General features: G+C 51.2%; 1 protein-coding gene across 2 annotated transcripts; it reads left to right on the top strand.

The window, feature by feature from the left end:
* Nucleotides 1–463: 463 nt before the first annotated feature.
* Nucleotides 464–8,258, top strand: DEGS1 (delta 4-desaturase, sphingolipid 1). Of its 2 annotated transcripts, XM_029934933.1 has the most exons (4): nucleotides 658–673; nucleotides 2,468–2,605; nucleotides 5,416–6,158; nucleotides 7,785–8,258. In XM_029934933.1, exons 3-4 carry the CDS (start codon nucleotides 5,442–5,444, stop codon nucleotides 7,929–7,931), a joined length of 864 nt encoding a protein of 287 aa, XP_029790793.1. In that variant the 5' UTR covers nucleotides 658–673; nucleotides 2,468–2,605; nucleotides 5,416–5,441; the 3' UTR covers nucleotides 7,932–8,258. The 2 variants fall into 2 exon arrangements, with proteins under 2 accessions (XP_029790792.1, XP_029790793.1); XM_029934932.1 differs by lacking the exon at nucleotides 2,468–2,605 and having other exon boundaries at nucleotides 464–673.
* The last annotated feature ends 4,673 nt before the right edge of the window (nucleotides 8,259–12,931 follow it).

The following is a 12,931-nucleotide window of genomic DNA, read 5'->3' as shown; positions in this document are numbered from 1 at the left end:
TTTCTTTTCCACAGGAGAGGTGGTAACATGCTGTGGAACAGTCGCCCCTCTCACGAGACGCCGTGGCCGCGACTGGCCCCGACGAGGCGGGACGGCGGGGGGAGGCAGGCCCTCGTCCCTTCCCTCTCAACGACTGCAGCTTCTCGTCTCAGTCGGCCTCCAGCGGCCGCCCACCCGCGCTCTCCTGCGGTTTCCGCTTCCCGCAGAGGCCGACAGGCGCCGCGGAGAACTAGCTCCGCTCAGCTCACCAGAGCTCTCGCGCCGGGCGCGACTGGGCGGTGAAAGAGCCCGCCTTCACGTAAGCAAGCCGGGACGCGGTGGGGCGGGGCCAATGGAGCGGGGCCAATGGAGCGGACGAGGCCGGCGGGCGGGGCGGAGTAAACGGGGCTGAGCCAGCAGGGCGGAACCAATGGGGCCGGCGGGGCGAGGCCGGCGGGGCGGGGCTAGCGGGCGGATCCCAGGGCTCCGCCCGGGCCTCTGTCTCGGCCGCTCCGCCCGCGGCAGGCTGACAAGCCCCGGGAGCTCCCGCCGCAGCTGCCTCGCAGGAGCCGGGCCGGAAGCGAGAGCGGAGCGAGCCCACCAGCTGCCGCCATGGGGAACCGCGTCGCGCGAGAGGACTTCGAGTGGGTCTACACCGACGAGCCACACGCCAGCCGGCGCCGGGAGATCCTAGGTGAGGCCTGGCCCGCGCCCCGTTATGTGCGTGCGGCCTCCCGTCTCCGGGGCGCGCTCTGAGCGCGGCCTGCGCTCCTCGGTGCCCGCGGCCCGTTAAGGGCCCGCAGGGAGGGGAGTCCCGGCGGGAGGTGGGGAGGGAGGTATCACGGCGGTGGGGAGGGGGGTCCCGGTGGCGCGGGAGAGGGTGAGGTCTCGGCAGCGAGCGGCCCCGGCGGCGTTTTTGGAGCGAGGGGTCCCTGCAGGGAAGGGGGTTCTGGGTATGGAGCGGCTCCGGCGGCGGGGGGAGGCCGGGCTCCGGCCCCCCTGGCGGCACGGGCGTGGAACGGCCCTGGAGGGCGGGTCGGCGACTCGGAGACCCTCCCTGCGGCCTCCGGGACGCTGCTGCGGGCGTGCGCGGGGAGGCCGGGTCGGCGGCCCACAAGCCAGGCGCACCGAGGACCGCGGGGTGGTCCCAGCCGCACACTCGGGGCCCTTCCCCGCCGCGAGCTAGGCCCCGCTCAGCCCTGCGGGCTGAGGACGCGGGCAGCGGAGGGAGGCTTCTCGGGCTCTGCAGAGGCCCCTCCCCGGATGCCCCCGATGCTGGGCCCAGTCCTCGGTGCTGAGTGGGTCCCAAACGTGCCCCCGGGTCGGGCCTCGCAGTAACGAGGTCGCTGTTACCCCCATGTTAAAGATGAGGAGTAGGTAAAGGGCGAGGGAGTCATTCCAGCTGGAGTTCTGATGGGGGTCACATTGCCTCCAAAGCAGGTGCTTTCAGCTTGGAAAAAAATCAGGAACCTGATGGGTGCTAAGTGGAATAGGGGTAGTACTTAAGTAGTTTTTATTTTTCACTCGACATCAGTTTGCCCAGTGAAAAGGGAAAGCAAGCTTTTTTTTTTTTTTTTTTTTTTTTTTTTTTTGCTGGGGTGTCTAAAGTTAGAAATGTCATGCTTTTATCCTCCCCCCTCCCCCACAAATAGGAGTAGGTCCACTTAAAATGCATTTTAAAAAATCGAATCAGTAAATTGGTAGCTTGAACCTTTACAGTTGCTATTCAGGGTAGCTGGATGCTGCTTTCTTTCCTTCTTTCTCTTCTATATTTCCAAGTTTATTATGAAAGAGAGGGCGAGGGAGCACAAGCGGGGAAGGGGCAAAGAGAGAGAGAGAGAGAGAGAGGGACAGAATCCCAAGTAGGATACAGGGTGTCCCAGCAGAGCCCCACTGGGGACTGGACTCAGGACTCCAACTTAAAAACTGACATCGTGACCTGAGCTAAACCCAAGAGTCTGATGCTTAACCGACTGAGCCGCCCAGCTGCCCTTGGATGTGTGCTTTTTAATTAAAGTAAATATGGTGCAAATCACTTAAACAGGAGAGAGAGCATAGTTAATGATACTTTTTACTTATGACTTATCCACATGCTACGTAAGAATAATCTGTAAAAACCCAACACCTCAATACTGGGAGTTAGCCATCTAACATTCAGAAAATCAAGGAAGTGAAAAGGTGTTTATTGATGCTTATCTCTGCAGTGAGCCTTTTCCCACATACATAACATCATTGAACCATTTCACTTGGAAAGTAAAAAAGGGTCATAAGTTTCTCAATGAAAGTATAATTGTCGGCTCAGGTGCAAATAACTGCTCAATGTCCCGTTTCAGCAGTGGAGATGGAATAACCACCTCAGGAAAGATAATTAAATGATAAGACCTATTTCTGCAAGCGTTGTGTTTTAGGGGGAGAAAAGCAATTCCTGTGTTCACCAGTCTTGCTCCTCAGCCCTGAGCAACCTCTAATCTATTTTCTGTTTCTCCAGATTTACCTATTCTGGATGTTTGTTACAAACGAATTTACACAGCCCTTGGTCTTTGGTGGCTGGCTTCTTTCCCTTAGCCTAACATTTTCAAGCTTCCTCCATACTGCAGCGTGTCACTATTTCACTCCTTTTAGCCAGGTAATATTCCATTGTATGGACAGTCCACATTCCTTTATGTAATCATTGGCTGGCAGACTGTGGGGCTGTTTTCACTTTTTGACTATTATGAATAATGCTGTTGTGAACAGGCAAGTTATTAGATGGATGTGTTTTCATTCCTCTTGGGTAGCTACTCAGGGGTGGAATTGCTGGGTCACCGGTAGCTCTGTGTTTAGCATTTTGAGGAGGGGCCAGACTCTTCCAAACCAGCCGCACCATTTTACATGGTCCCCAGCAACGTGTGTGGGGTGTGTGGGCTCGTTTCTCCAAGTCCTTGTCTTTGCCTTCTTTCGTCATAGCCTTTCAAGCATGTGTGAAGTAGTAGCTCATTTTGGTTTCAGTTTGCATTTTCCTAGTGACTAATAATGTTGAGCACCTTTTGTGTGCTTATCGGCCATTTGTGTATCTGCTTTGGGGAAAAGTCTGTTCAGATTCTCTGCCCATTTTAAATTGGGTAACTACTGGTAAGAGCTTTACGAGTTCTTCCTGTATTCTAGGTTCAAGTCACTTATGAGATAGGTGATTTGCAAACATTTCCTCCCATTCTGTGGGTTCGCTTTCTTAATGGTATCATTTGTAACATGAAAGGTTTTGGATGCAGTGCAGTTTATCAGTTTTTTAATTTTGTCACTTATGTTTTTGGTATAGTAAGCAATCTAAGGTTATGAAGATTTACTTCTGTTTTCTTATATCAGAGTTTTCCCGTTTTTTTACACTGAGGTCTGTGATCTGTTTTGAGTTAATTGTTGTGTATGGTGTGAGGAAGGGTGGATAATCCGCTATTCCAGCACCATTTGTTGAAAAAGCTCTTCTTTCCCTATTTACTCATATTGGTACCGTCGTGGTACAGTTTTTACAGACTAAAATAAGCTTTTCAAGAATTTGGTACAAAATCACTTGGAGCAACTTGATTTGTCTGAGAGAACAATGCATAGGAGCTTTGTCGTTTTATTTTTTATTTTAAATGTTTGGTTACAGAGTGCAAGCAGGGGAGGGGGCAGGAAGAGAGAGAGAATTCCAAGCAGGCTCTGCCATGTCAGTGCAGAGCAGGGATGTGGGACTGGGGGAGTGGGGTGGGGTCAGGGGTTGTCAGAAGGTCATGACCTGAGCTGAAATCAAGAGTCAGAGGCTTAACTGAGCCCCACCAGGTGCCCCTCCTGATTTTAGAATACCTATAAAATGCGTATCGCCTTCTATCTTGAGGCAGATGTGTCCATTTAATTCAGTTTTATATATAGTAAAAATGCTGGAGCTCTGTCTAAACAAAAGTACATATTTTAGTACCAGTGATTACTGCTTATCCAACAATTCACTGAACAGTTGTTTTGTTGTGGAATTACTCCCTGAATGCTCATATTTTAACGAAAAACTTAACTGAACTTTTCATTCATATGAGGAAAATTAGTTTTAGACTAATTCACATCTAGACCTGGAGGATTACATTTTTTGGTCTACTGCCTACAACGTTATTAACATTTGATGAAATGAACTAAATCAACAAAGATTAGAGGGAGTGGAAAGAGAGAACTGGGAGTTACCTGGGTGTTAGCACTGCCCCCATGTCTTGTATATAAAACTGGACTAAATAGCTTCCTGCCTTGTAGATTAAGTTTTGGTTGAAATCCTCATGTTAACATTTAGAGAAAAGAGGATGAAGCTGCACTTTTCCCTTCTCTATCTTTTCAAAAATATTCTGAATGACCTATCTCAAGAAAAAGGTCCTTTGGGGGCTCCAGGGTGGCTCAGTTGATTAAGTGTCCAACTTCAGGTCAGGTCATGGTTTCGCGGTCTGTGGGGTCAAGCCCCGCATCAGGCTCTGTGCTGATGGCTCCGAGCCTGGAGCCTGCTTCTGATTCTGTCTCCTCTCTCTGTCCCTCCCCGGCTCTCTCTCTATCTCTCTCTCAAAAATAAATAAGCATTAAAAAAGAAAAGAAAAGAAAAAGGTCCTTTGTCCTCATGCTGTCCTGGGTCAAACCTACTCAGCAGCACATAAAACCAAAGGCAATGATTATGCCTGGGCAGGCAGTAAGACCCAAAGAGTCTGCATTTGCCCTTGGGGGACACATGCTGAGATGTAGATCCTGCTTGGATATTTGCATGTATATTCAACAGAGAAAATAAGAATCCAACAAATTAGCAGTTCTAACACAGAAATGAGCACTTAGGAAAGTGGCATCGTAAATATGCAGAATCCTTTGTAATTATCCTGATGGCCGTAAGAAGCCTGCGCTGGCAAAAAAATATTAGAAATCTAAATGTCTACAGATAGGGAAGTAGGTAGAAGTTAAAACTGGCAACCAGAAATGATTTAGTCTCTGTAAAGGAAATTATGAAATCTCAGTACATACTGTCTGTGTGTAAGTAGATTGCATATGCATTATATATAAGTATATAATATAAGTATACTGTACATTCTGTCAGATACTAGAATAGATTTCTTAGAATAAGTTTCTCAGACTATGATCACAACTTTGTAAAACTTACACATTTTATATACAAAGAATTATTAGGGGTGAAAAGGGAATTAGCATGAAATCTTTACTCACGTGTGACTTTCTGGTAATGTGGAGAATCTAGATTTTGAGGCTAATTTTTCCTGCATAAATTCTCAATTTGTTGCAACATGGTACTTAGTACCTTTACTATTGGAACACCTACTTCTAATAGAGGGCATTTAATGATTGGGGGGGAAATTAATTCATGGGTTAATTTAATGTGTTGGCTTAATTAGAATTGCAGAACTATTATGTGCTTTACTTAGTTCCTGATTGATTGTTTTTTCTTTACAGCAAAGTACCCAGAGATAAAGTCCTTGATGAAACCTGATCCCAACTTGATCTGGATTATAATGCTGATGGTTCTCACTCAGCTGGTTGCGTTTTACTTGGTGAAGGACCTGGACTGGAAGTGGGTCCTCTTCTGGGCTTACGCCTTTGGCAGCTGCATTAACCATTCCATGACGCTGGCTATCCATGAGGTCTCCCACAATAGCGCCTTCGGCAACAGCCGAGCCCTGTGGAATCGCTGGTTTGGAATATTTGCTAATCTTCCTATTGGTGTTCCATACTCCATTTCCTTTAAGAGGTATCACATGGACCATCATCGCTACCTTGGGGGTGATGGCATCGATGTGGACATCCCCACCGATTTTGAAGGCTGGTTTTTCTGTACCACTTTCAGAAAGTTCGTGTGGGTTATCCTTCAGCCTCTCTTTTATGCTTTTCGACCTCTGTTCATCAACCCCAAACCGATTTCTTACCTGGAAATGATTAATACTGTGATCCAGATCACTTTCGACATTATAATTTACTACGTTTGGGGAATTAAATCTTTAGTCTACATGTTGGCAGCCTCTTTACTTGGTCTAGGTTTGCACCCGATTTCTGGACATTTTATAGCTGAACATTACATGTTCTTAAAGGGACATGAAACGTACTCATATTACGGGCCTCTGAATCTACTCACCTTCAATGTGGGTTACCACAATGAACACCATGACTTCCCCAATGTTCCCGGGAAAAACCTTCCACTGGTAAGTAAAGGATTTGAAACATTCTAATTTTTGATGGTTATATGACCAAAATAAATCATAACTTGCCCATTTTACTTTTTATTTTGTTTTTTAATGTTTATTTTTATGAGAGAGAGAAACAGAATGAGCAGGGGAGGGGCAGAGAGAGAGGGAGACACAGAATCAAAGCAGGCACCACCCTCCAAGTTGTCCGTGCAGAGCCCGATGAGGGGCTCAAACTCATGAACGGTGAGATTGTGACCTGAGCCAACTGAGCCACCCAGGCGCCCCGCAACTTGCCCATTTTAAAAGGAATCTACTGTATTTTGTCCATCTGAGTTGCTCATCAAAGCAAACAAGTATAAGTCCTGAGTTTGCCACCCTAACTTTACAGGGTTTACACCGAATCCCTAAGCCTGGTGGTGGCCCTTGGGGGTCAGCAGTGCTAAGGATTTGCCAGCTTACAAAATACATCCAAGATATCGAGCAGTCCCTGTGCGAAGGGAATAGAAGTTCCCGTCACTTTCATCACTGTTGGATCGATGGGCTCAGGCTCTAGGCTCTGAGCTAGCGATCAGCCCAGGGCCTGATGTGGGGCTTGAACCCACGAACCGTGGAATCATGACCTGAGCCAAAGTCGGATGCTTAACCGACTGAGCCACCCAGGCGCCCCCTTACTTTTTAAAGAGGATATAAAGGTGGTTGCCCTTTGAACAAAGTGATTTTTTTTCCAACATTAACCGTAGAGTTGATCCTTGAACAACTTGGGGCACCAACAAGTTGGGGCGTCAACTCCCTGCATGGCTGAAAATCCATATGTGACTTTTGACTCCGCCAGAATGTAACTGTGAACGGCTTGCTGTTGACTGGAAGCCTTATGGATGACGTAAACAGTCGATCAACACATATTTTGTATGTTATAGGTGTTACATACTGTGCTCTTGCAGTAAGGTAAGCTGGAGAAAAGAAAATGTTAAGAAAATCATAAGGAAGAGAAGACACATTTACGCTGTGTGTATCAAAAACATGTCTGTGTGTAAGTGGACCCTCGCGGTTCACACCCGTGTTGTTCAAGGGTCAGCTGTACTTGAACTCACAAGTTTTTTGAACAGCCTCCCAGTACACTTGGCTATGTTCAGGTTCACTTGACGTACAGCCCAAGGCTCAGCACCGTCCTCTGGGTTCCTGCTCGCTGCATGCGGTCCTGTTCCTTAACTCGTTACACTTGTCTGCGTCCTCGGTGTTGTGGTCGTCTTCCCCCTCCTGCCCTTCCTGTCCGGTGCGTCTCAGGGAGCATTCTGTTTCCTCTGCAGACAGCTGGTATTTATGGAGTAGTGACAGTGTATGTGACTAGCATGTCATTAATAGATGTGTGACAAGGGGTTTTGGGGGGCCTCACCTATTGAAAATACACAATTCAGAGCGTGATAGGAAAGAGTCCGTAATCCTCGAGGGTCAAGTGTATTTCAGTGTTGAAATGAAAACTGCCTTGTGTTAGAATTCCCGAAGCTGCCTTTTCCATGTTTGCTTTCAGGAGGGAGGAACGTCTCGTGGCTTCTCCGGGTTTGTACCCAGCATCTGTCTGTCCCTTTCCATCGTACTCGGTCTGCGCTCACTGCCCCTGTCGCTGTGTGTTCGCCCTCGTAGGTGAGGAAGATAGCGGCCGAGTACTATGACCGCCTCCCTCACTACAACTCCTGGATCAGAGTCCTGTACGACTTTGTGATGGACGATACAGTGAGTCCCTACTCGAGGGTGAAGAGGCACCAGAAAGGCAAGGTGGAGCTGGAGTAAGTGTCGCTACAGCCGAAGGAAGGGCCTCTGTGAAGCTTCACCACAGCTGAAGAGCGGCGTTTCTGCGTTAGTAATCCCGGAGCCCCTCTTACGGTGTCCACCAGGAGCTTCCCTGGCTGTAAACAGCCGGCCCACCTGGCCGCCTTCAGCTCTGCTTACAGGAGACTTGTGTGCTGTGTCATTGTGGGCGAAATTCCCCTGGCGTCTGAGGTTTGTAAGCATATCATAAAAAAGCTTTAAAAAAAGCTCTTCCTAGTACATTATTTTCACTATAAAGTTGTACTTTATTAAAACAGCTAATAAACTGAGCTATTAATCACAGTGGAATTTGTGACATTTTCATTCTTTTTTTTTTTTTTTATGTTTTCATTCTTGACGGTCTTCATCTAATATGATGCTGGGGTGAGTCTACTTCAGAATGTCTCCGCCTTCCAAAAAAATCAGAAATTTTTTCCTGAAAGCTGAATTTTTAATTTCTACTCTTGTACATGGAACTTCTATCACACTGCTGAATCTGCATAGCCCGTTTGTAAATAAAGTACTGGGATTAATCACGTCCACCATTTCACTTCCTTTTTTGGATGCACAGACTCTGAAGTTAGAAGCAGCCGCGCAGAGAAGGTTGCCTGTCGTCTCTGCCGTGGAAGCGGGCTGCCGTCTGGGGGCAGTGGCGTCAGGCGGCGGCATCACGGCTGGCTGGCTGGCAGCCCGGTTTCCCTGAACTGCCACCTGGGTGGATTTAATGTAATATGGTGCAGTCTTTAAAGATAATACGTGGCATCAAGAAGCCAAGTAGTGTCCCAACACAGCCCTCAGGTACCTGAGCTGTGAGATGTGATGAAATCCCTCTTCCATTATGATCAGCCCTAGTGTGGCTTCGCCCCGCTCAGGGTGAGAGCAGGAGCCTTGGTCGGCAAACCTGCTTGACAGACCTCATTTCACCCCCACGGCACTTTGCTTTCCCTTCTGGCCCTCCTGGCTGGGGAAATCCCCGGTGCCCCAACTGGTGCTTAAAGAACCATCAAGCGAAAAGTGACCAGTGTTGGAGCAGGGACGAACAGCTTCCCACACCAGCTGTGAAGCGCACTCTGGACTCGATGCCTCAGGTCTGCTGTGTCCTCTCCCGCTGTCCTGGCCTGCAGGACTCAGCCACGCGTGCCGAGGGCCCCCGAATCCTCATGCTCATGCGCTCTGCCTTCTCCCAGCCCCGTCACTGTGGGGTGGCAGTAAGCACATGCTCCCCCTTCCTCAGACCTGTGGTTGGTGGTCCCCTTATCTGTCCTTGCCTGGGTGGTGGGTCTCCTAAGCAAGCAGTCCCTTTTCTGTCCTCAGCAGTGACTTCCAAGAATGGCCTCTGACTGGGGGGGGGGCCAGGTCCAGCACGTGGGGAGCTTCAGGGAAGAGTGTGTGAAATCCCCCTGTAGCTTCGCATATCTCCTTTCCCTTTCTGGTCTGGTTGGCTCACCTCAAGACTCAGGCCAGCCCTCGCAGCCTGTCCCCAGTCCCCAGCAGTCCAGTGCCACGCCCGGACTCCCCGAATGATTCACGGCCCCACATTCCGCTTGTACGTGTGCGGTTTGTGTCCCCATGAGACGGTAGCCCGTGGAGGCAGGAAAGATCAAACTGCTGTCTGCCAGACCTAGCAGGGTCCATGCTGGGTGCTTGGGTGAGCTCATGGTCAACGGAGAGCCACTTACCAAGACGGTCTTTGAACTTGAACAAAGGAACTGGTGGAGGGCAGCATGTGGAGCTGCACCCAGCTTCTCACATTGATCCACGATGCGCACAATGCTGTTCTGAGACCGGCTGAGAAACCGGCCTGGGCTGCCCTGAGCGAGCCCGGCTCAGGGACGGGAAGAAACAGGTGCCCCCCAAGGCCTGGGCGAGTGCTCCTGGGCGATGTGCCTGCGGGCAGGCCACATCTGCAGTTTAGACTTTCCACCATCTAAACTGGTTCTTTAGGGCTTTTTATTGAACGTGTTGCAGAAGGGGTTTAGTCAAAAAGACGAGAGCCCCTGCCGCCACCAGCCTCCTCAGATTCTTCTCTGTGTCTACTTTCTCCTGGGGTGAGGGGTGGGGGGGGAGTAGGGGTAACACTAGGTGGGGCAGGGTGGCTCCACCAGCACCTCCTCTTCCTGTGAGGCTCCCGATGTGGATGCTAGCCGGTGCCTCTCTGCACACAGCCTGCCAGGGAGGCTCCATGTTTCCGGCTCTGGAAATGAGGGCACTGTGCACATGGAGGGGGCTGAGGAGACGTGGGTGGCATGCACATGGCTGCCGGGTGTGGGGAGCACCAGGGGAGGCAAGGGCCTCACCCTGGTGCATCTGGGCTCCTTAGCAGAGGCTGAGGAAAGGGCCGGCCTAAAGTGCTACCCTGGAACATGGACGTGTACATTCACAGCAAAAATGCATTTCCCTATTCAGTCTGCCAGGCCCTGCGTCAGGCGGTGAGGACAAGGCCAGAACGTGGTCCCAAATTAAAGAGCTGATGCTCTGGCGTGAGGATTGCACGTGGGATCAGAAATCACCCCTAAAACGGGGGGTTCCGTGTGGCTACAGCTGAGGGGGAGGGCACACAGCAGCCTGCAGGTCACCACCGTGTACCATGAGCCAGGCTAGCACTTTCTCAGGAAGAGGGCAGGGCCACCCCCACCCCCTACCCCAGTGCTGAGAGACCGGCCTGAGGGTGTTTGCAGAGAGGCAGGGCCAGGGCCTGATTCTGCTCTTGCACTTGCCCTGCTGGCTTGGAGGCTGCACGTCTGGGTGAGGAAAGGTGTCCCTTCCTGTCTTGCTGGAGCCTTAGTCATGTGGAATGAAGTGGAGATATGCTGGCAAGCCTGGGAACACCACCCTCAGAAGCCAGAGGCTCTGGAGCAACGGCAGCTGGTGGGGTGCTTGTGGCGGGGAGGGGCTGGGAGCCACACCGGGCGGAGGCCAGCCTCCCCAGGGAGCCTGGACTGTCAGGAGGGCAGGCCATGCAGGTTGGATCAGGCAGGTACACTGTGGCTGGAAAGGTAATGAATGGTTGAGAACAGAGAAGAATGAGGAGCATGGGAAAACAGGACAGCTGTGTGGCTTTGCGGTCGCCACGTCTGGCCTGCAGTGGCCGATGGCCCACGGCGGCCCACAGAGGGAAGCTTTCCCGTATGCTGACACACACAAGCCTTGAGGTGGCTCTGCAAGGGGTCAGGACCCTGTCCTAGACGTGTCCTCTGTTACAGGGCCACGTAGGGGCACAGTACACCCCTTCTTGGCCTGGGACACACACCTGACAGTTTCTCCCAAGATCCACAGACACACAAAGAGCATGTTCACAGCCCACGCCCCTGTGGTGGCCCCGGCGAAAGGAATAGAATGGGGGCTTTGTGGGAAAGGCCCGGAGGACTCGCAGTGCCCTCGATGCCCGGGTGAGTCCTTGGGGATCGGCAGTTTGTGATCCAGGGATGGCCTCTCATCTACCTCCCATGCTCGCCGGACAGGATGTTAGGAGGGGCTGGGTGAAACCCCAAGCGAACACATCATATCACCTGGCCAGCTGGGGCCCCAAGGCCCGTGCCCCTTGTGGCTCCCCAGCGCCTTGGCGCTCCAGGGGCACTGCTCCGAGCTACCCACACCCAGGTTCCCCGCTCAAGAGCCCAGTGCTTCTCCTTGGCCAAAGCAGGGGTCAGAAACACACGGGGTGCCCCCCCACTGTGCCCCACTTGCAGACTACAATTCAAACTCTGCCCCTTCAGTTTTGTAAAAGCGACTTTTAGTCTCTTGCTACCTTCTCAAAAACAGACAAATACAAGCAAGAAAATTCACCAAAAATCAAGTCTGAATGACAAACTCACTATATTCCTGACAGTTTCTTTCTCTCCCTTAAGCTCATGTGACCCCCAGACCCCAGGCCGTGCAGCTGGATGTGTGCTCTGGGCTTCTCCCCGAGGGGCTCGGACCGCAGGATGGACCCAAGCACGACCCGAACTTCTGCAGCCCATCAGGCATGGTGGTGGCACCCAGCTAATGGATCCTGAGCCCCAGTACTCACGCAGGCCACCCATCCCCTTGTTGCCTCCTTTCTCGAGGAACCAGAGATGCGTGATTAGGGTGCATGTAGCCGTGTTCTGTTCTTTCAAATCAGACAACTAGGTTAAAGGAGCAGGACAGGGAGAGTCAAAGGCTGGTTCCTTGCTCTCTGAGGAGCCGCTGAACCACAAGCTTTAACTTTATCCTTCTGAGCCCAAGCCCTTGGCCCCAGGCCATCTGTCTCCTAGCACCTGCCTCTGTCGGTTCCCATGTGGAGGACACTGGGGCCCAGAGTGGGGCCCTGGGTCTGACTAGGTGGATGTTCTTCTGTAGCCGAGGGCTGGGCCCCAAAATCTCCCCACCTCCCAGGGAGAAGGATGAGCTGTCTTGGTGCCCCTAGGCTGCTCAGACCCTGCCTTGGCTCCACACGGGTTTGCTGAGTAAATGACCAAGCAAATGAATTTTCTGAGAAGGAGAGGCCAGTGGACACACATGAGCTACATGTCTGGGGTGGGGGTGGGGCTGGCAGTGCCAAGGGGGCTCCTGTGGGGGGACAGGCAGGGGTTTGCCAGCATGCCGTCAGTCCTATCACCCTCATTGTGCAGCCAAGAAAACAAATTCCAAGTCTGTGACATTTTTCTTGAATCCAGAGCCCACTTCCTAATTAGCCTGATAGGTGAAATCTCAAAGATGGGGTCAGGTGTGTCACTCTGAGGAATGTGGCGGCCCCCCCCTCCGTGTGCCAGGGGTGGGTGTGGCTTTAAGCTCTTCAAGCTTCTCCTTGAAGTGCTTCCGAGGCCTGGGGCACACGTCTAACCTAACTTCTAAAAAATTTTTTTAATATTTGTTTATTTTTGAGAGACAGAGACAGAGTGTGAGTCGGGGAGGGGCAGAGAGAGAGAGGGAGACACAGAATCCAAAGCAGGCTGAGATGTCAGCACAGAGCCCGATGTGGGGCTCAAATTCACAAACCGCAAGATCCTGACCTGAGC

Source organism: Suricata suricatta, chromosome 3 (assembly GCF_006229205.1).
Source record: "Suricata suricatta isolate VVHF042 chromosome 3, meerkat_22Aug2017_6uvM2_HiC, whole genome shotgun sequence".
In the NCBI taxonomy this organism is placed as follows: domain Eukaryota; kingdom Metazoa; phylum Chordata; class Mammalia; order Carnivora; family Herpestidae; genus Suricata; species Suricata suricatta.
This window is presented reverse-complemented; position numbering and strand designations above follow the sequence as displayed.